The 24,336-nt window shown below is 38.8% G+C and overlaps 1 protein-coding gene and 1 long non-coding RNA gene across 2 annotated transcripts; both read left to right on the top strand.

Annotated features, from left to right (window-relative positions):
• Nucleotides 1-9,250: 9,250 nt before the first annotated feature.
• LOC145786318 (uncharacterized) lies at nucleotides 9,251-10,125 on the top strand. Its single transcript, XR_014291283.1, has 3 exons — nucleotides 9,251-9,481; nucleotides 9,714-9,832; nucleotides 10,108-10,125. It is a non-coding gene; the product is annotated as an uncharacterized LOC145786318 (long non-coding RNA).
• Nucleotides 10,126-18,756: 8,631 nt separating this feature from the next.
• Nucleotides 18,757-22,762, top strand: LOC145786837 (uncharacterized). Its single transcript, XM_082598577.1, has 4 exons — nucleotides 18,757-19,369; nucleotides 19,604-21,139; nucleotides 21,369-21,917; nucleotides 22,287-22,762. The coding sequence occupies exons 1-4, from the start codon at nucleotides 18,757-18,759 to the stop codon at nucleotides 22,760-22,762; spliced, it is 3,174 nt and encodes a 1,057-aa protein (XP_082454703.1).
• The last annotated feature ends 1,574 nt before the right edge of the window (nucleotides 22,763-24,336 follow it).

The raw sequence follows: 24,336 nt of genomic DNA on the forward strand, positions 1-24,336 counted from the left end.
GAAATTCTGAATTTTTCTGAAAAATTAGTAAATTTCGAAGTGGTTTAGCAATATCTGAAGAGGGGATTTCTCAAAATTTGACCACGTGATTTTGACGTCACTTCCTCTGTTAACTTCCACATGGAACATCTTCACCCTACTCCTAGTCTGAGAGTCACTAATAGTGCATGCTTTTAGTGTCATTTTAGTTGATTTTACAGCCTTTTCGCAGTCAGTGAATTTATAACACAGACCAACAAAAAAAATTTGGCACAAAAGATGAGAGTCATTTTAGAGTATTTCAGGGCACCTGATTCCGAAAATGCACTTAGTTTTTTCGAATTGGCTCTAGTTTTCGAGATATTCGACAAGAAAAATATTTTTGAAATCGTTTCTCAAAAGCTCTCAATTTGCAAATCACTTATTTTCAGCCCTGTTTACCATTATGATGTCATAGTTCCACTTGTCTAGTTCAATTGGTTCATATTGCAGGAAAGTTCAAAACTCAAGCAAAGGTTGAAATGAACTGTGTTTAACGTAAGGGAGACATAAATATTCAATGAGAACAGTTGTGAATCAGTAGGCCTACATCACAAAAAAAATATCCCGAAAGTCATGTGTTTATGAATGCAGCTGTATATTGAATAGGTAGGCCTACTGAAATGGATACTGTACAAATGAAATTTTATTCTAAAGCCTTTGCTAAGGCCAAGTCTTTGCTGCAAGAAGTTTTTTTCTGGTCTATAGGCTAAATAAATGGCATATAGGCTAATAAAATATGCCTTTGACAAGTAGGATGCTGTACAAACAACCCAGATATATTTTGCTGCATGAGGCAACGCAGAGGAGCAACGCATTCTGCGATAGATACAGCGCTATATAAAAACAAGCATTATTATTACTTTGACATGAAGCTGGGTGATCAAGATAAGTCCTGGGTTACTCCTATAAAGTATGCAAACATTGCACGCAAACCCGCTTCTGGGCTCAAGGCTAAGAAGTTCAGAGTGCCATGGCATCACCATGAAAATTGATACTTCTGCACGGTGAGGATGTTCGAAGGAAGTTGGAACATTATGTTTACATGGAGTGTGCAAGGCAGTCATTGCATAGACGTTGCTATTTCTGTTTTTTGTTTGCCCTCTCTAGTTTCAAGTGGTGATTTGCTTGAAACAATAAGAAAACGGGCATGACTGAGAGTAACCTCAATACCTTCAGTAGTGTTTTGGAGCAAGGTCAAGTTTTTTTCTCAAAACCATTTCTACCACCTACTGTAGTAGTTAAAGATTTAGTTATCAAAGTGGTAGCTGGAATCTTGGCTCCTCATCTCGATCAACATGGCATTCTTGACTCCAAGGCCGAGATTACGTTCTTCCGCAGCAAGGATAAAATTCTAAGCAGCTACTTTACTGAATAACATAACTTTGTATTCTGTAATTATATAAATGGCCTTAATACCTTGATGGGGTGTTGCTCAGTAGGCCAATCATAATAAAGAGTTGCGTTTGTTCATCGATAGCTTTGTTTTGCTCATTTGTCTAGTTTGTTAGCAAAACAATGTATGCATTTTGTTTGTACTTAGTAGCTTACTTAGCAAGTCTGATACTGTTGAAGTCAACAAATATATTAATGCAAAACGAAAGTTATATATTCTACATCTTGTATCCTCAGGCTTACTTCACATCATATTTTGATTGTTACTAGGCCAGTAAACGTTAAATAGCTGTTTGTTTGGGTTGTAATCAACGTGATTGGTTCCAAATAGCGTTTATACAACTCAGAAATGTGCCTGGGATTACTTCCAGTTTTGTCTATGTAGTAAACGACACGACGTTAAATCTATAGGGCCTCAAAATTACGAAAAAAATAGTTTTGCTGTAACTCAACAACTAGAGCCAATTCGAGAAAACTTAGTGCATTTTCAGAATAAGGGGCCTCGAAATACCTTAAAATGACCTTAAAATGCCTGCCTTTATATAAAAAAAAGTTTTGTTGGCCTGTGAAAATCGATAAACATCGTCAAATGATTCAAGAAACTGAAAGCAGTAGATATTTACTACGGTGAAGGGTGCACAAAGAAAATCATGTCTGAAATGTGGTAGAATTCGATATTTTGAGAGTAATACAGGTGTCAGTGTTCATGGAGTTGCTAATTAAACCACTTTGCTTGCTACAAGTTTGTGTTACTGCCTCTTATTGTGTCCATTAAGATGCTAGAGTGCATTGGAAGATAGCGGGTGAGCAGTTTCGGGGATAAGCAAAAATTCGATATTTTGAAAAAATTCAAACCAGGTGAACCAGGGTCAAACGTTAATATTTTTTTGTGAAATTTGGTGTAGGAGATACATTTACCAAAAGGAACAATATTCCAAACTGACGAAAAGTTTAAAAGAAAAAAAAAATTTTTTCGAGATTTTGCGCCAGCCTAATGTTTATAGTCTACACTTTTTCAAACGTACTGTCATTACTTGATATTGGAACTAAATCAAGCAAATTTTTTTTCACATTCACACTGTCGAATTTGGTTATGCATGATCAAGAAACACTTTGTATTTCACAGCACATCTCAGGAAGCTATTTATTCGTTTTTAACATTATTTCAACGTCTAAAGAGGTTGAATCGATGTAAAAAGTGTCTGATTTGCTGTCTGGGTAGCGGTTGAATACAGAAAAGTAAGGTAGCCTAATGGTGTCACGTGGTATTTGACCAACAACCTATCCAAAGGTAGTGACTTGCTTCGATAGGAGCTTGTTCCATTTTAGGCCATCATGCACTCCAAAAACAAAGAGCGTCTAAAACTCCTGACTGATAAACTATGTCACGATGCATTCCAAAGTGATATGTTTCAATACTTACCAACAATGATCACTTTGAATGAAACAATTTTGCAAACAGTTGTGACAAAATGTAGTGATAATAATTGTTTAGTCAAATCGTGTTGGTAGGCTATAGAAGAGGTCGTTTGCCAAATGGAACTCCCGTTCTGCGTGACAAACTCAAAGTCGTGGCATAACGATACAAAAAATAGAAAAAAAATCTTTTTCAGGCCGAGTGCTATTGTCGTAAAAAAACAAAAAATCACTAAAGTGTTGACTTTTTCCTTGGGCAAAATTGAAGGTTATTGATATTTTAAAAATGCACGTTTGTGTCAAAATGATGGAAGTGTTTTTTTTTCATGTTGTTAACTGGATTTGCAAAATAACGTTTTTTACATTTTTTTTCTAATTTGTTGGACATGCATTTTGTGTCAAGTTATTTATTACGCATTAGAAGATTTCTTTCTGTTCAAACTTTGAAATAGCATTTTAGATGCAGTTTGCGGTTGATGGCGTTACTGCAAAAGTCATCTTTTGTCATTGACACACATCCAAAAACAAAAGACGCATAAACTACTGCTGGCTGATAGACCACGTCACAATACATCATAATGATGTTTTTCCGAACCGAAGACCCAGAAAACCAATTTTGTCGTATATTAGTTTAGACGTCTGCAGACGTTGAACCAATGACAAAAAGTGATTTGCTGATTTGAAACAAAGTGATTGCTGTTTCCAATGTGCAAACATTTTGATAAAAAGTAATCAAGTTTAGGCCACGCTTTCTGGTCCATTTAGGCTACTATGGTCAATCAACTCACGTTGCAAACAACTTGTTTTGTGTAAAGTCTTGCTTGTAAAAAATCGAAGTATAAACACAAAAATGAAGTAAGCTATATTTACAAAGTATTATATTCTTGAATAAACCATAGTTTTAAAAAAAAATACTTTGAACAGGTTTCATCTGATAGAAACTATAATTGATATCATCGCGAAGGATCAAATAGCTGCGAAAATCACTTCAAGCAATTCTTTGGGGTGATTTTCATTATGCAAACCAAGGTGAACCTCAATATACATATTTTTATGCCAAACGATAAAAATCGTTCTTTCTTTTTTTCAAGGACAAGGAAAACGATCCGTATAAAATATAATTCAATTCAACATATTTTCCCTATTTTGTCAGATATGCATTTTGTGTAACAAAGCTTTAGAAAAATTGCTGAGTATGGTATAGCGTTTGAGATGCAGTCAGGGAATACCACTCTATGGTTGATGGCGTTATTACAAAAGCCAATCTTTTGTCACGAAAATGTATTCGAAAACAAAAAGGCGCAAAAGCGCTGACTGATAGATTACGTTACGATACGTTACAAAAACGAGGCATTGATTTCAGATTCTTTCAACCCAACAAACAACTTTGCTCCAAATGACACAAACGTCCAAATTTATGGAGAAAAAGATATAGGCCTACACTGTTTTGTGAAAATAAGCTTTTGAAGACCAAAACTTGAATAAAAAGTTTGCAATTATTGAGTTGGTCCTAATAGTGTTTCTGCTGAGATATATCAAAACTTTTCAATCCTCGTATAAAAAAATAGTTTTGTAATCTCTCAAGCAACTGCAAAATTACCATTTAGGTAAAGATTCAGTGCTGATACAATATGCACAATGCTTGTCAAAGCACAGTAATTTAGCTGCGCGTGTTTTTCCACAAAAGCCAAGCAGTTTAGATAGTCTGTGCCAAGTTCTTTTCAGTATCCATCAATCTCTCGTTTTCATAAAACACTTTCACAACATCCATAAATATTCATGTGAATATAAGTGTACAGGTAGGCTACATGCAAAAGTTTATTGGCGGGTCAAGAACGCATTCCTTGCTTTCCGACAAGAAATCAAGAAACTTACCACATCAGTCTGTTTGTTTTATGAGATAAACAGAGTTTTGTCAAGAATTTTCCTACTGCTTCTTGTTATAAGTTAGAAACAAAATGTATTCGCCATAGAAAACAACGTAAAATTACATTTTTTTAGCATAGCTTATCGGATGCTCTCTGATAATTTCAAAGCAACTCAGATGTAATTAAAAGATTAATCAAAGCAACTCAAAACTCGAGTTTGCAAACAAAAGGCGGAATCATTACGGTTGAAAGCTTTACAACAAAACCAACTCATGAGATATCTGCGTCGCAGTTCCACGCACGGCGGCGCTCAGTAATCCTATTAATCCGTATAATTTGAAAACAAAAGGGCTAGCTAGTAGCTAGCTAAAATATCAGAGTATGTTATGAAAATCATGCCATATCTCTAAAACTATAGACAATAGCAACGTCATTTAAAGCGGAATAAATACTTGAATAACTTTTAGGAAAAGTCAAGAAATTTCAAAGGTGTGGATTGCGTAGTGCTTTAATGATATTGCTTTGAAAAGTACCAAGTCCCCACCGACCCCCCCCCCCCCCCCAACAGGAAATAGAGTTAAGAAAAGAAGAAGAAAAGCAGCTAGTTTATCCGAACATCACTAAACTTGCCAAGCTGTATTTGACCTTGCCGTGCACTTCATGCGAGGCGGAGCGATCTTTTAGCACACTGCGAAGAGTGAAAACCTACTTGCGAACGACCATGACGCAGAAACGTCTTAACCATGCCTGCATCATGACCGCTCACAAAGAAGAAGTTGATGCATAGGTGTACGAGCCAGGGGTGCAGGGGGTGCAATCGCACCCCCCAATCTGTCGAGAATTTGGGCAAGAATTCATATTTGGGCAAGATTTCATACTTATCTACCCTCCCCAGCAAACATTGATTGCTGGGCCAGCGTTGGCTATAAGCTGGGTATGTTGGCACAAGGCTGGCAATTTTGTCCAACATGTTGCCAACATTGCCAACATTACGCCAACAATTTCAATACTTCTTATTATGCGTTGAAAAAGGTCTTAAAGATTTTATTTCAGGTTTATTTGTTTTTAACTTTAAAAATACTAACACAAACCTCTTTTCATGTGGTATTGCTTCAAAACACAGTTGTGTGATTGGCTAACATTGGTCAGAAGCATTGCCAGCGTTGTGCCAATTCATAACAATTTTGGTGTTTTCTTTAAAATTATGCAAATGTATGCCATCATTTTGCTACAATTTTAATAATAGGCTATCAATGCTGTTATTATTTTCTGATACCGTACAAGTATACTATGAATACTTAAGACCAGCGTTGGTTAGAAGGGTAGCCAACAGTTTGCCAACAAAGTAGTTTCATTTCAGTTTGTTTATGCCAAACGAAGCAGAGGTCTAGAAAAAGGCAGGAGCAACAAAACGCGAACGCGATAACGTGCTTGATACCCAAACAGTTTAAACTTTCCATTAGCCCGACACGTTTCCACAAAATAAACAATTGCAACGTCGGCTATATGCTGGATGTGAGGGCACAAGATTGGCAATTATGTCCAACATTGCCAACATTACGCCAACAATTTCAATACTTCTTATTAAGCGTTGAAAAAGGTCTTAAAGATTTTATTTCAGGTTTATTTGTTTTAAACTTGAAAAATACTAACACAAACCTCTTTTCATGTGGTATTGCTTCAAAACACAGTTGTGTGGTTGGCTAACATTGGTCAGAAGCATTGCCTGCGTTGTGCCAATTCATAACAATTTTGGTGTTTTCTTTAAAAGTATGCAAATGTATACCATCATTTTGCTACAATTTTGCATTTTTATAATAGGCTATCAATGCTGTTATTGTTTTTATAATACCGTACAAGTATACTATGAATATTTAAGACCAGCGTTGGTCAGAAGAGTAGCCAATGCTTTGCCAACAAAGTAATTTCATTTCAGTTTGTTTATGCCAAACTGAGCAGAAGTCTAGAAAAAGGTAGGAGCAACAAAACGCGAACGTGATTTCGTGCTTGATACTGAAACCGTTTAAGTTTCCATTTGCCCTACGCGTTTCCACAAAATAAACAATTGCAATTCGGATGTGAGAGCACAAGATTGGCAATTATGTCCAACATGTTGCCAACAATACGCCATCAATTTCAATAGGGTAGCTTATTTCTTATTATGCGTTCAAAAAGGTCTCAAAGATTTTATTTCAGGTTTATTTGTTTTAATTTTTAAAATTACTAACACAAACCTCTTTTCATGTGGTTGCTTCAAAACACAGTTGTGTGGTTGGCTAACATTGGTCAGAAGCATTGCCCGCGTTGTGCCAATTCATAACAATTTCGGTGTTTTCTTTAAAATTATGCAAATGTATACCATCATTTTGCTACAATTTTACATTTTTATAATAGGCTATCAATGCTGTTATTATTTTCTGATACCGTACAAATATACTATGAATATTTAAGACCAGCGTTGGTCAGAAGTGTAGCCAACAGTTTGCCAAGTTTGTTTATGCCAAACGGAGCAGAGGTCTAGAAAAAGGTAGGAGCAACAAAACGCGAACGCGATAACGTGCTTGATACCCAAACAGTTTAAAGTTTCCATTAGCCGACACGTTTCTACAAAATAAACAATTGCAACGTTGGCTACTTCATTTCAGTTTCACTTGATTTATTCTTTGAAAATATTAATAGCCAACAATAAAATGACTCTTTAACTAAATGACTCATGTGGTTTAGCGGAGAAACACAGTTTCTTTAGCATACCGTATTCTTGTAGCAACAACGCCATGATAAAAATCGTTTGTTCATATTCAATTGCTTCAGACAATTTAGTGCAATAAATGTCTTGTGATTCAGAGGGCACATCCAGAAAGTTTAGGCTTTGGCGCCTCCAATACCCAACTAGCATAATCTGTTCTTGTTACATTGATTCAACGTCTGCAGACGTTGGTAAGGTAACTAACAAGCGATAAACTTAAAAACGTGGTTGCTAATTCAAGTTGCCAGGTCTTCATTTTTTTCTTGTGTTCAACAAAAGCTTTTTTAATTTTCAAGTTTAACTATACTAAAATGTGTTGTAATAAGTTATTTTTGAAAACATTTTTTCAGTACTAACCTCAAAATTTGCGTGCAGTTTAAGAAAATTTAAAACAACTTGTAAGCTTAATCGAATTCACTTGTTGATGTTTGGTAGCGCTCGACACAGCAGCATGATTGTGGTGATCATGTGATCATTGAGTTGCGACTGCACTGCCGCCGCGCTGCTGACCTGTCTGCAGACGCTGAATCAATGTAAAAAATTAACGATTGATGCGCTATCACTTATCGACTGTGTTCTGAGAGCAGTCTCGCTCACTGTCTGATTTTGACCACGTGGATGAGATTCTCGTGTCGCCAACAAAGGGGCGTCTTTACTTTAAATGTAGCAAAGCTTGCACAATAGGCCAGCTTCAGGAGCAGTCATGTTGCGTCGAAATCTCTCCTCAATTTCTCGAAGCGAGATTTCACAAAACGATCGCTACTTTTACTTTCAACGATTCGGCAATCGTTTTTTCTTCTCCCGCGGTGCATAGAACAATGCTGCAGGCACAATAATTGTAGTGAAAACTCCATTATGACGTCACTACTTAAACTTTGACTGGGCAATATGACGCGTTAAAGTGAAATAGGCAACAAAGCTTTAGAATGCGGCGATGTGTTATATCAACGTGAGGAGATGCAATTTAGCAGAAGAACTTGGTTTTTTTTGATGAAGGAAGACAAAGGCCATGACTTAATCCTTTGCTAAAGGGATTATGACGTCACTCGATTCACTTCGACTGTTCAAACATGGCGGTTGTGCGCAATACACAATTACGTGGAGAGCCGAAAGCACAATGCTTATGTGAACAGCGCTAAGAGGAATTTTCGCTTCTTGCATCGAAAATATAAAAAATCGAATTCAATTGAGATATTATGGCCGAAAGAAGTTTTAGAAATGATCAAAATGAAACAATAGGAATGACTTAGGACAATGTTTATGAAAACCTGGTAAGTGAATGTCTTTTATTCATTGAACCTGAAATAATTGTGTAAAGTCGTTTTTGTCACTAGGCTACGTTTACACAATTTAAAGAAAGTTATAAAACTCAATTTAGAGAAAGTTATAAAACTCATCAAATTTAGTGCCAGTGCTCATAGATGAGTGCTAAGAAGATATCAGCAAAGTAGCAGAGCTTGTGATGTCCCACAAAATGTGTAGGGTTTTACTCAATCTTTGATTTTGCTGCTCCGGCAGTGTTTGCCTGACTGCTTGAATGTGTTTGTATTTTTATGTCGTGTGGATAGGTCTGTGATGGTTGTAGAGTATTTGCAAATGTAGCTTTCATTGCCGTCAACTGAATAATAATAATAATACGGTAACATGTTTTATTTTGCGCCCATTGCGACAACGTAGCCTACAGTAGCCTACACTGCGACCTACATACGCAACACAACAGACGACTGGAATCCCAAAATAAACTTTAAACGTTGGCTGTCATTTGTAAAAGTCGAAAATTTCTGTAACAAGTGCTGAAGCTTTTTAATATGATGGATGAAACCCCTGTCATTACATTCGATTTACATTTTGCAGGTGGCAAATTTAAGTCAAGTTGTTGGCAAAAATGCAAGCGATTGTATCAGTGGACTTATTCCAACTATTATTATCGAACACAACACAGTTCAAGTCATGTCGAGAACAAAAAAAGAAAAAAACATCGTGAAGTCTAAGCACTCGTTTGATTGTTTAAAAAAGAATCTGAAAAAGGTTGCTCTTGGTGAGTACGGATAAATGTTTCTACTATGACTAAATGATTATGTCATAACTATGCCATTTTGCTCTTTTGATTAATGTATGATGTAATTGTGAAGTATATTGAGTAATGTATGAAAATGTTTTAGTGGTGTACTCGCATTGATGTGAACAACGAACATGGTGGTTAGTAGGCTATGTCGATGGTCGGCATTTATATACTGATTTAACACTTCTTTTTTTACTTTCATGATTAGACATGGTGATGGCGCACGACAAAGCTGCTGCCGTGCAGCAAATTGGGGAAGAGTTTCAGAGTGATTTCGAAATGGGAAGGACAGGCAAGGTGGCCGAAAACGGCAAAAACTAACTTTTGGTGAGCTTGTTATATGTTTGAAAGACAACAGTGAATGTGTTGCTTTAGTTGTTGAATAACTACTGTACACACAGAATGTATTGGAACTTGATTATCGCTCTGCGTGGCGCAGAATCGAATGATAAGTTTTTTGTCACGCACGTTGGAGAAAGGGATATTACATTGATATTGCAGATTGTCAATTAACTTCGTATTATCTTGGACGACAACTGATCAAAATCCTACACTGTTGCCAAACAGCCCTCTTGAATTAGATATTTTTGTTTCATTCGCAGGAATTCAGAATGATAAAGATACATAAGAAAAACCTGATGATGTGCAATGAATCTCCATCTATCAATACGATTTGATGTGGCTTGTTTCTAATAAATGTGAAAATATACGAAGCTCGACTGTTACTTTGCTTTGTCACAAAGGGAGTAGTGTTGCTTATAAATCCGTGTTGCTGCTGTTCTTTCGCCCAAGGATTAGCTAGGTTCAACAATAAACTTTTGGTGATGAGCAAGGTTTAGGTACAGAGACGTTTGGCAAATGTAGATGCCAATGCTATTCAGATGTTTTATGCACCAGCTTGCTTCGCATGACCAACCTTGGTCAAAGCGCGGGCATCACAATAGTCAATAGGTCAGATGAAGCAGCGTCATGGTGCATAAACGTCAACCAGAATTTAGGCGCCGGATGAAGCAAATGGTGCACAAGCCATCTTGCCAACGTTGGCCAGATACAGATGCCAACGTTGGCAAGATACAGAAGCCAACGTTGGCTAGATGCAGAAGTCGACGTTGGCCAGATGCATCCAAATGGTGCATAAAACATTTTGCCAACGTTGGCAAGATGCAGAAGCCAATATTGGCAAGATGCAGAAGCCAGCGTTGGCAAGATGCAGACGCCAACGCTGGCCAGATGCATCCAAATGGTGCATAAAACATTTTGCCAACGTTGGCAAGATGCAGAAGCCAACGTTGGCAAGATGCAGAAGCCAGCGTTGGCAAGATGCATAATCCAATGTTGGCAAGATGCAGAAGCCAACGGTGGCAAGATGCAGAGGCCAACGCTGGTCAGATGCATCCAAATGGTGCATAAAACATCTTGCCAGCGTTGGCGTCTGCATCTTGCCAATGTTGCGGCCAACTTCTTGCCAATGTTGCCCCAACAATCAATGTTTACTGGGTCTTTAGTCTTCAAAAAGAGAATTTTCGGAACATAGTCTACCTTGCTAAAAAAAAACTTGCATTGAAGCAGTGCAGTAGGCCTATTGAAAAGAACCCAGAAACCTATGTTGATAGCAGTGGCGTAGCTAGGGAATGTGCCGCCCGGGGCGGATTTAGATTTTTTCGCCTCTTCAAGAAAAAGCATGTGAAAATGAAATTTTTTTAATTGACTTAAAGTGGAATTATTGTATGTTTTGAACCAGTAGCGTAGCCAGTAATTTTGAAAGGGGGGGTTTTAAAGGCCGGCGGGCGAAGCCCGACGGCGTCCTCGCCAAAAACGACACCCAGCGGCGAGGGGTCTGGGGGGCCTCCCCCAGAAAATTTTGAAAAATTACTTTGGATTTGGTGCATTCTGAGAGCATTTACAACAAAAATGTGGGTATAAATCCCCTAGTATAAATATTCCTGTAAAATGGTGCTGTCCGGTGGCATAGCAAAAGGGTAAGATCATGTTTTCTTGGGAATTTTTCGGTAACTTAATAAAGCTAAGTCTCTATGTTTTCTTGTTGCTAATTCCTGGCTGAGATATTTGAATGTTTGGTATTGGCAAAACTCGCTCTTTTAATGAAGTTTCGTTTAAGATTAGGCAAACTTTGTTTTTGAGACATAGAGACTGAAAGCATCATTCTCAGTATCGTGACGTCACATGCGTGCCAAAGGGGGGTTGTAACCCCAAAACCCCTCCTCCCCCTTGGCTACGCCACTGTTTTGAACGTTGCCATTCTGTTTTCTTTTATTTTCCGTGTACTTTTGCATTATCAACAAAAAAACAAAACGTCCTGTCTGAAAGTGCCGCCCCCCAGACGTGCCGCCCGGGGCGGTCCGCCCCCCCCCCCCCCCCCCTAGCTACCCCACTGGTTGATAGCAGGAGTTTATTTGTAGCCATTTGTGATGTCCAGTTCCTTCTGGGACTAGAAGTTTTGAAATTTATATTGTCATTTACAAATCTCCTGGCAACATACTTACGGTATAGGGAAAGAAAATGGACATAGCAACAGCCCAACAAACTGCACTTGGAACTATTTCCACTTCAAGAAATCACAGGAATGAGGAAAAGTTCATTAACATTTGGAATGACGTTCATAAAGCCTTCAAAAGTTTTCAAACACACAGTGAACGAGACTTAAGTACCTGTATTTCTTTTCATCGTCAATCAAAACCTTCAAAAAGGATGCAAGCATTGTGTGGTAAAAATACAGCTATAAAAACAGAAAATGAACAAACTGACATGGAAAGAGCACGTGTTGATGTATGCTATGATATGAATATGATGCTATTGACAGGGTCACTGCGGAATTAACTGGAAAGGTTTACGAACAAAAGTTCGAAAGTACGGCTTTCTCCTTGCAGATGTAGGCTAGTGCTGAAAAATAATGTCAACCAACAAAGCTTGAAGTTGATATCTAAATTCTACACCGTGGAACAGGATTTCCTGGAATCGGAATATCTACTTTTTCACCAACTTACAAACAGCAGCGAAATCAAAACTGCTGTAGGCTACATTTAATTTGTACAACGTACAAAATTCCTAATTTCAAATGGATTAGATAAAACTATGCCCCACTTTGCAAAAGCTGCAAAAATTCTAGCAACAAGTCCTGCAACTTCATGTTTAGCTGAGAGCAGGCCCGTAGCCAGGGGGGTTCTCAGGGTTCCCGGGAACCCCCCCTTGAGCCGAAAAGGTCCACATTTTGGGGAAGGTGTAGGCAGTAGGCTAGTGTACATACGATCACAGGATCAGCTGAAACCTTCCAGATAGTTCTAAATAAGAGGTTTCTGGAAGATAAATGGAAGATTGAAAACATTTTCGTCCCGGACGCGTTTGACGAAAAATAAAATGATTGATTGTACACTGTACAGTACAATAGCAAAGTCATAAAATTTGATCATTGCTGCGTCATAATGCCTTGTGTTGCGCTAGCGAATGTGACGTAAGTTGTTTAACTCGTATTCTCTCGGTTACAGAGTTTACGTAATAGTTAATCTTTCTTGCATTCTACCTTCTGGATAATTCTCTTGATAAAATCTTATAAATATGAATACAGTTCTCGTGATAAAAGGTAAGTTAGTTGACGTGAGAACAGGCAACGGAATTATGGACGTGTGTTGGTTTAGTGCAGAGGTGACGAACCTGCAACCCGCGGGCCGCATGCGGCCCGTTAAAGAATTTTGTGCGGCCCGCAAAACAATTTAAACAAAAATCCCACTAAGCAAAAAAATTCAATGCTTCAATGTTATTTTTTAATATTTTATACTTCAATGCTGCATTAGATAGCTTCAGCTGTATGATTCGCATGGGCTTTTGTTTGTTGTTTGAAACAGAAATTTCATTAACTGATTTGTTGTTTCGAAGCATACTGGTCGAAACATTTAGTCAACTTGAGCAAAAAAGATAGAGCCAAAAAAAGAAGAAATCATACTCATATGAAAGCAAACGCTTCGAAAATTAAACTGTCGTCATCATCAGTGCAAGTACTGTTGCTTTATCCTTTTTGATGAAGTTGATTTGTTTTTATTATAATTTTAACTGTGTGGTTTTATTACTTTCATCTGCCGTGTGTTACTTTTCATGAATAATATCTTGAGTCGCTTCTAAAAGATTTCATAGTAAGTTATGATTAAAAAGTTGTGTGGCCCGATAACTCATGTGTAATTGGTGGCCGGTCGATTGGTCGACAGACATTTGGTCGACAGTCATTTGGTCGATAGACATTTGGTCGACAGGACGTTTGGTCGACAGACAATTGGTCGACAGACATTTGGTCGACAGGACATTTGGTCGACAGGACATGTGGTCAACAGGACATTTGGTCGACAAGACATTTGGTCGACAAGACATTTGGTCGACAAGACATTTGGTCGACAGGACATTTGAGTTAGAGTTAGGGTTAGGTTAGGTTAGAGTTAGGGTTAGGGTTAGGGTTAGGTTAGGGTTAGGGTTAGGGTTAGGGTTAGGGTTAGGGTTAGGTTAGGGTTAGGGTTAGGGTTAGGTTAGGTTAGGGTTAGGGTTAGGGTTAGGGTTAGGGTTAGGGTTAGGGTTAGGGTTAGGGTTAGGGCTAGGGCTAGGGCTAGGGCTAGGGCTAGAGTTAGGGTTAGGGTTAGGTTAGGGTTAGTTTAGTTAACCCTAACCCTAAAATGAATCGTTCTGTCGACCAAATGTCCTGTCGACGAAATATCTTGTCGACCAATTGCCTGTCGACTAATTGTCTGTCGACCAAACGTCCTGTCGACCAAATGTCTGTCGACCAAATGTCTGTCGACCAAATGTCCTGTCGACCAAATGTCCTGTCGACCAAATGTCTTGTCGACCAAATGTCTGTCGACCAAACGTCCTGGCGACCAATTGTCTGTCGACCAAATGACTGTCGACCAATTGTCTTTCGACCAATTGACCGGTTACCTGTGTAATTGACAAAGTGGCAGCGACCGCAAAAAGTTTCGTCACCCCTGGTTTAGTGGATAGTGTGGGATATACTTTATGCTGAATTACAGTGAAATTCGCTGAAGCTTACATGTGTTTGTCCCATTGTCCCTTTTTTTAAGAAAGAAATTCCATAGACCACTGCAACTGATGTTCATTACGTGAACCAACAAAAATCTCTTTGGACCACTAAACATTCCAGGTGGACCACCAATGGCGCAAACTGTTATATTGCAAATTGTGTAGTAGCTTACATAACCTTAAAAGGGCATCTGCCCCCCTCCCACTTCCGGCACCCCTGTCGGTTCCACTGTGGATGTGCTATTGTTAATGTGAAAATTGTTTGTACCGGTATTTACTTCGTTTTTGTAATGTTGACAATTTGAAGTTTGTTTTGTTTGTTGGTATATATATTATGTACTTCCCCTTCTTATGTTTTGATTGCTTGCTTGTGGACACACCAAGAAGAAAGTGTTTTCAAAAGGTCCATATTTTTGGATTTGGGAACCCTCCCCTTGAAAATGTCTGGCTACGGCCTGGCTGAGAGGTCTTTTTGCGAATTACGACGACTGAAGAGTAAGACATATCTGAGATCAACAATGGGCCAAACACGACTGTCAAACTTAGCTTTGTTGTACTTGCAAAGACCAACAACAAATAAAGTGGATGTCAATCGCATTGCAGATATATTTGGACAACGAAGTGGGTGAAACAAAATAATACTTCTTTTAAATTTGTACATAGCCTACCACCAGTCTACCACTGTATTTAATTTACTAATCAATACTTTTTAGTTTAGTTTTGCAGTTTTAGAGCCATGCACCGGTAGTAGGCCTACTGCATTCTACTGGTTTGTTAGGGTAGTGTCAATTACTCCGTCGTCTGCTGTTGAATATATTTGTACAGGTTTATATTTTTACCGTAGGCTATAGCCTACTATTTTTCGCAGCAGACAAAATAAAAGATTTCTCTCTCTCTCCCTTAATGGTAGACTTATACTAATCATACCAATGGCTTTGTGGAAGCAGGTGGAAGTCTTGTCAGTTAATGCATTATGCTGTTTTTTTTTCTTGAAGGCTATTATTGCTTTTTCTTACTAGTGTAAGCCTACTTTTGTTTAGGCGCAGTTGATTACATTTGGGCAAAAATTCTTTTGCACCCCCAAAAAATATGCTTCCCGTACACCTATGAGTTGATGTACTTGACAAAGACAAAATAATTGCGCAGTTTATCTCCGAAAGCACTGTTCTGAAAAACACATTTTTTGTTTAACTATGCTATGGAGCGCCTTTTGTAAAAAAGTGTTTTATACCTTTCGTTCTTTTCCCCACTTTGGGCTTCTCGGGAAAATCGCTTCTGCGTTGCATTATAGCATCTTGTTTCTTATCTGTGTGCCCGCTAGGAGCGACTTATCGTATGAACCCACCGATGTATTGTGTGTGTGTTATCGTGTTGTATCAACAATAGTAATGTAATTATGGAACTAGTACAGTATTGCAGTTTTCGTCCCGCAACCCGCACATACCAATCACAAAAAATATGCGGAACTGAATTACCAGGACCAGACGTTGTTGCGTACCAATTATATTTATTACTTGTTTCCAATTCGTGTTAGAGGAGACACAGACTTAAATGTAAAACTAGGCTAGCCCCACAACCTAGCAAAATCGCCGTTTTGAAAAACGCACAAAATGACGTGACAGTATGTGTTCGCCCGCCCAGCTATTTTGAAAACTCGGCGCCTATGCTAGTCACATGCTATTATAAGTAGTTTAGGAGCTGGTATACAAGTCCCCCCCCCCCCCTCTGGTAACTCATGACAAAAAGGAATTGATCAAAACAATTGAATTGAAGTGTGTGAACAGTAAAGCAAAGGTAAAGTAGATTCACCCTATATGTTTGGTCGAGTCCTGTCTTTGTCATGAGTTACCAAGGGGGGGGGGACTTGTATACCAGTTCCGTAGTTTATTGCATCACCACTATCGTTGCTGCGAACACTCCATGCACTGCGAACGATGCACTGTACATAGTATTTTGTATATGTAATTTGTAATTAATATGTTTAATATGTAATAATATGCCGTATGTTCATTGTTTATTCTTAAATGTTCGTGTTGTTGATTTTTTGTTTTTATATTGGTTGTAAGGTTCAGTCGTCCCCGCATGGTTTCATCAACTGGCACACCTCCAGTTACTTTAGGTATGTGGAGCCAACTGGTTCTTCCAACTAATTCATCTACTTTAAACTGTTAGGTTTGGTGGCCGTGCAGCCCGTGCTTAATTTACTTTCGTGTACGTAACCTTTAAATTTGCATCGCATATATGCACGTTTTAAACTTTTGTAGTTTTCCCACCTTTTCCTTTTGTTGGTTTTGTTCCCGTTCACTATTTGTAACTTTATCATTGCTGTTGTTTTCCGACAAAGAAAAATAAATTGAATTGAATATCTGTTCGATTTCGGATGACAACAGTTTAAATGCTCTTATTTATGGATATTATTTTATGTTAAATTTTCAAAATTTATAATTTCCACATTTTGGCAACATTTCCACTCAAAATTTCCATATTACCACTAAATTACCACAAATTTTTTCATTACCACATTTTTACCACAAGCATGATGAAAATTCCACAATTGTGGTAATGTAATTACCACCAATGTGGAAGCGCTGTCGGTTAGTTGAAAAATACATCTAAGGAAAGGATCCCATTCGAAAGGGACGGAGGTCACGTTCTGATACACCGCTGCACCTCACAGCCCGTCATTTTCCGTCACACATACTTTCAACACCAAAGAAAAGAGGTATTTTTGCCGAACCGGAAATTAGGAAGTAGGCTACAGTACCGCTATGGTAGCAAATTGACTTCGATCTCTTCTAGTGATTTGAAAGAATTTAAAGATGAATTGTCGCAGTGTCTGCTTTACGCGCAAGCTTATGGTCAGCGTGATAAATTGAAAGGACGTTTTGTTTTGGATTTGGCTAAGCGACTCCCGTTTGACGCTAAGCAGCGTTATCTTGACTTTTTAGGTGATCAGTATGGTGGCACTGATGAGCCTACTTTTCAGAGTTTGTTCGATTTTGTTGTACGAGAGGAAACGCGTAAGTCGACTGATTTTAGCATTATGCTAATGGGCGATTCTGGTGAGTCGCAGCATTTTAAAAAGTTTGGCAAAGGAAAATTGCCTTCATGTCCGGTTAGGCAGACGTCGGTAAAACCCCACGATAATGTGATGTCAGGGAGTTCGCAGTACTCAACTGCTGTTGGCGCACCGCGCGGTGGTGAGGCCAGACGAAGAGACCTACCGGCATGTATTTATTGTTCGTCACGTGGTCAAGTTGAATATAATTTTTTGTCTAATTGTAAAGAATTTTTGCGCTTGACACCTAAAGATCGGAGAGATATTATCGTGAAAGCTGGCAAATGCTTGAATTGTTTGCACCAGTTGGTTAGGAACTGTAATCATGCAAACAACTGTCGTCAATGTGGGCCTAGCAACGATAGGAAACACTTTTTTCTTCTGCATGATTTTTATGTGACGTCACGTGATTCTCTGGATTCGATCGGCAAAGATGATGCTGGTGCCAGAGTTCCTGTGCGCAATGTTAAGATTGGAAATGTCAAAGCAGCTTTTAACCGCGTTACTGCTGCTGTTTTGAATCCAATCACTGGCAAATCGAAGTTGGTGCATTGTCAGCATGATCCTGGTTCGCAGTTGACGTTTGTTTCGAATGATTGGGTCCGGGACTGGGTGTGCGAACTTGGCCTTAAATCGTATGATAAAGCGTCGTTTAAAATGGATACTCTGGCTGGTCAGAAACCTACTTGTGCTAATCTTGTGTTTCTCGGCAGTCGAGTGTAGCAGGAACTCAGCGATAGACACGTGTTTCGCCCATTAGGCTGGGCTCAGAGGCGCAACTAGGAGGGGTCGTCTAGTCAGCATGACAGCCCCCTTTAAGATTTGCAACTTCGAGAAGACGGACGACTAACTAGACTAAGAATTATCTACTACTTAACGTGTGTCAATTCAAGCTACGTTCTATGCATCCCAAACTTGTTTCACGCTCAAGTCGCATAAACCGCAATACAAAATATTAACAGACCGTCATTTCTTCGCGCAATATGATGTCATAAATATAAAATGTTGTTTCTGTATATAATACACCAGTAAACAGACAGAATATGACATTTGGCGACGAGGAAAATATTTAAATCTGTAACCTATTAGTTCAAGAGGTCCAAGCAGACAGTGAATTGTTCTTATCGAGTTGTCCAAACTACTAGTGAGCATCATGAATGGAGCTGCAGTTACCTGCGAAGTGTCAGCTGTATTACCCTTTGATGTCAATGGTGATACACAAAGCCAGGGACAACGTTGGAAGCGATGGAAACGGGCGTTTTCATTGTATATCACTGGAAAAGGTGTCACCAGTGATGAACAAAAACAGGCTCTGCTGCTGCACACTGCTGGTGTGGATGTGCAAGAAATTTATTTTTCTTTGGTTCCAGACAATGAAGGTAAAACTCTTCAAGAGACTTTAACATTGTTGGATGATCATTTTCTTCCTAAGGCTAATGTACCTTTTGAACGCCATGTTTTTAGGCAATTGATGCAAAAACATGATGAGCCGGTGAACAAATTTGTTTGCAGACTGCGACAACAGGCAGCTATGTGTGAATTTGGTGATTCATTGGATACCCAACTTCGTGATCAAGTAATTGATAAATGCCATTCCAATCATTTACGACGAAAGTTTTTGGAAAAAGGAGATGTGCAGTTAAATGATATATTAGCTATTGCTAGAGCACATGAAGCAGTTAATTCACAGGTTAAAATGATGGAAAGAAAATCATTAGAACCAAGCATGCAGCATGAAGTAAATTCAGTTCCTATACAAAGAAAGAGTAACATTAAGTCAAAACAGGGAAAAGACACACAAGAGTGTTTTGCATGTGGATTATTTGGTCATTTCAAACTTGACAGGCAGTGCCCTGCAAGAGGGAAGAAGTGTCACAAATGTGGAAATCTGGGACATTTTCAAAAGAAATGCAGATCAAAAGTAAGGAATACAACACAGTTTTATCAACAAAGAAATGCAAAATCTAAAACCTTTTTAAAATCTAATGCCAATCAAATAGATAATTCAGGATTGGGTGAAAATGAATTTGGAGCATCAACTAATGTCTTTTCAATGAAAAGTTCAACACATGGGCTGTGCAGTGTAAGTTTAAACATTGGTGGTGTGTCTGTGGGAGACATGTTAGTTGATTCCGGTGCATCATGCAACATTGTGAACAAGCAAACTTGGGAATGGCTGAAGACATGTAATATTAATGCAACAACAAGGAAATCTGCTAAAACATTGTACGCGTATGGAAGTAAGAAACCAATTCCAACATTAGGAACATTTACGGCAAAAGTTGAGTCAAAAGTTACACAAAAAGTATGTGTTGCTGACTTTGTGGTAGCAGATACCGATGGACACAGACTATTGGGCAAAGACACCGCAGAGACTTTAGGTTTGTTGCATGTTGGTCCAATACATGTAAATGGTGTTAAATCTGGTGCTAATAATGTTGAACCTCGAGTTGATAATGACATTGTGTCTAAGTATGATGGTTTATTTACTGGTGTTGGCTTGTTAAAAGATTATGAGTTAAAATTGCATATTGATGATTCTCTTAAGCCAGTAGCTCAACCTGTTCGAAGAATACCATTTCCGATGAGAGAAAAGGTAGATGTAAAGTTAAATGAACTGCTTGATGCTGATATTATAGAAGAAGTCCCAGAAGGACCATCAAGTTGGATCTCTCCATTGGTAGTCATACCTAAGAGTGATGGTGACATTCGCATTTGTGTTGATATGCGACAAGCCAATCAGGCTATAGTTAGAGAGAGACATCCAATTCCCACTGTTGAAGAAGTGTTGTATCAACTCAATGGTAGTACTGTTTTCAGTAAGTTGGATTTAAAATGGGGCTTTCATCAGATAATGTTGGATGAAACGAGCCGCCATATTACAACATTTGTTACACATCGAGGTCTATACAGATATAAAAGGCTAATGTTTGGACTGAGTTCTGCTCCTGAAAAATATCAGAAAATTATTTGGGATTTATTGAAGAACTGCGATGGTGTTGCTAACATTGCAGATGACATTGTCATTTATGGAAAAGACAGGACAGAACATGACAGTCGATTACATGTGGTACTGGAAAAGTTGTTAAAATCTGGATTGACTTTGAATAAAACAAAATGTCAGTTTAGAATGTCAAAGCTTACATTTTTTGGACATGACTTGCACCAACAAGGGGTAAGTCCCAGTGCAGAGAAAATTGCAGCTATTCAAAAAGCACAACCTCCAACTTCAGCTAGTGAAGTCAGATCATTCATGGGTCTTGTTCAGTTTTCAGCTAAGTTTATCCCAAATTTAGCAACCATTGCAAGGCCTATACTAGACTTGACCAAAAAGACTGCAAAGTTTGAATGGCATAAAGCACACCAAGATGCATTTTTGAAATTAAAAGCAGCGATCACAAAGGCTGATACATTGGCATATTATCGGAATGACTGTAAAACAAGAATTGTGACAGATGCATCTCCAGTTGGTCTAGGTGCTGTGTTGACTCAGTTACAAGATGGAGTGTGGAGAGTCATTTCTTATGCATCTCGAAGTTTGTCAGATGTGGAAAAGAAGTACAGCCAAACGGAAAAAAGAAGCTCTAGGGTTGGTTTGGTCTTGTGAAAGATTCAATTTGTATGTATTTGGAAGACATTTTGAACTTGAAACAGATCATAAGCCCCTGCAATACATTTACATGAAGAAATCAAGACCATCAGCAAGCATAGAACGCTGGGTATTGCGTTTACAATCGTTTGATTTTAGTGTTATCTATCGTCCAGGGAAAACTAACATTGCTGATGCATTGTCAAGGCTAAATAAAGAGCCCTATGAAGAAAGCAAAGATTTGGAAGAACCTTATGATTATGTGAGATCTATTGTTCTACAAAGTATGCCAGTCGCTTTATCTACAAAAGAACTTGAACAAGAATCAGCTGCTGATCCACAGTTGTCAGAAATTAGGGACTATATTCATTCAGGAAATTGGTCCAAGTGTACAGACACAAGCTTTTTGCATGTAAAAAATGAACTGTGTACATATGGAAACTTGTTGCTCAGAGGGACAAGACTCGTTATACCTGCTACGTTGCGTGAAAAGGTGCTCAATTTGGCACACGAGGGTCACCAAGGCATTGTCAAGACAAAACATCGATTACGCACAAAGGTGTGGTGGCCAAAGATCGATGCTGATGCAGAAAAGATGTGTAAACTTTGTCACGGATGTCAAGTCACCAGCGACTTTTGCAGACCAGAACCAATTGCTCGGGTATTGCCACCAAGTGGGCCTTGGCAAGATTGTGCGGCAGATATTCTTGGTCCATTACCAAGTGGTGAGAACATTTTAGTAGTGGTAGATTACTTTAGTCGTTTTTACGAAATTGCAATCTTGAAATCAATCACAAGCGAAAAATTGATTCAAGCGATTCTGCCCATGTTTTCAAGGTTTGGAGTACCTTATTCATTGCGAACTGATAATGGTCCACAATTTGTATCGAATGATTTTGAGAATTTTCTAGAAGAATATGGAGTAATACACCGCAAAACAACACCATTATGGCCTCAAGCAAACGGTGAGGTGGAACGACAAAATTGAACATTGTTAAAGGCAATCAAAGTTGCTCAAGTTGAAAAGAAAGATTGACGGTATGAGATCAACAAATTTCTAATGGCATATCGTTCAACTCCGCAAGTTTCTACAGGTTCTACTCCTTATTATATGATGTTTCGCAGAGAAATGAAGTCTAAATTACCTGAACTGTGCCGAGAACCTCAGATCTTTGATGAAGGGATTCGAGACAGAGACTGGAAGGGTAAAATAGACGGTAAACTATATACTGACTTTAAGCGACGTGCTGTCGACTCAGATATTCGGGTTGGAGATGAAGTTTTGGTTAAAAGTCAAAAATCAAATAAACTTTCTGCAAATTTTGATAGCGCTACCCAACAGGTAGTTAGGAAGGAAAGGGGGGAAGTGACAGTACAAAACAATGAAGGGGTTCAATTGACACGAAATTCGTCGTTTTTTAAGAAATTGAACACCAGTGATGAAAATGTAAACTCACCTCCTGCGGACATGACCTTGAACGCTGATTCGAATGAGTCCTCAATACCTGTAGGCTACGTACTCGTCCGACACGTAATGTCAGTAAACCTGCTCGCTTTAACGATTATGTAACTTGAAGGGACTAGAATGCAAACTTGTATGCCTATGATTCCTTTTGTTCTTTCGTTATAAAGACTAGCTCTGGAACGCATGTCTATTTGCTTAAACGTCATGTCAATTGAGTGGTAATCTATTTAATTGTTCGCCACAACAATTTCAAGATCAAAGTGTGAAAAGTAGAAGCAAACGTATTAGGCTAATCATGATTTTTGGAGTATGGCTATATTGCTTTTGACAGTAAATGTTGGTACTTAAAGTTCATCTGTGTATACCATAGATTGCATGAATGATGCTTACGTAAACGAAACCTAATGATGATGCGTCGTTTGGTTCAAGTGCTCATGGTTTTTATCACCTCTAGCTTAATGATCATTTAATGTAAAATGAGTTTTTATCCAAATAAGTAATGCCTTGGAAAACTACGTTTTAATCCGAGAAGGAAGGGATGTAGTGTATTGAAATGTGATTATTATGTTATGCTTATGACCGGTTACCAGATTGTCTTTTGGCAACCCTGGCAAGTATCCGGAAGTACATTCTGTTGTCAGTAATTAATCAAAGTACCGTAGAAGTGCATGTTGTTTCTGTATATAATACACCAGTAAACAGACAGAATATGACACCACATGCTTTACTCACTCCCCTCGGTTGGTTGGCTTGTGGTGGTAAGTCACGCTTAGATGAAAGCGTTGCTAATGTGTGCAGAGTGCAGACGTCTTCAGAGTCGGATGCCATAGCATGGTTTACGATGGCAAGTCTGAATTTCGAGGAACTTGTGTTAATGATGTAATGTTTTCAGGTCCTGATTTGTTAAACCCTCTGGTAGATGTCTTGGCTAAATTTCGGCTTAGTAGATTTGGTTTCGTGACCGATATGACCAAGTACTTTTTTCACATTTTGGAAGCTTCAATACGCAAGCCCGGTTTCATTGAACTGCTTACGTACACAGGCAGTGCCGTTCGGATCGTGAACGAACGCCCTTTGGTACCTTTGAGTGACGACCCTAGGGATTTTACTGTCATCACCCCTGCCTCACTGTTGACCCAATACTTAGACCCATACTGTGCTGTTGGGCAATCACATGATCGTGACCAACTAAGAAGGGATTATCGGTTCAATTTGTCACTTTCTCAGCAGTTTTGGAGTAAATGGATAGATTTTTACTTGCCAGGGCTTCAGGGCCGGAAAAAATGGTTAAAAATGGCCGAGAATTTGGAGCCTGGTCAACTTTGTAGTGGTGGGTTCTCTCCAAGACATTGGTAAACGTGGGAAGTATCGACTTAGGAGGGTGCATGAGGTAGCCTAGTTCCACAAATTAAGAAAGGGAAGCCTGTGGTTCGTAGAGCTAAAGTTGCCGTCTGCAACTATGATGAGAGTACGGGGGAAGTGAAAGTAGACTACGTGTTGAGGGATATTTCGTGCCTCGCCCCCGTAAAGAACACTTAGGCCTAAGTGTTAGGGTTTGAGCCTGGTTCTGTCTGCGGTGGCCGACCCTTGTCTGAGCCCACAACAGTCGATTATTATTGCAACCATTGTATATAGCGTCATTTTAGCGTGTACCTTTGGTACCAATTTCATGTATCGTC

The sequence above is a fragment of the Aplidium turbinatum genome, chromosome 17, assembly GCF_918807975.1.
Source record: "Aplidium turbinatum chromosome 17, kaAplTurb1.1, whole genome shotgun sequence".
NCBI lineage: Eukaryota > Metazoa > Chordata > Ascidiacea > Aplousobranchia > Polyclinidae > Aplidium > Aplidium turbinatum.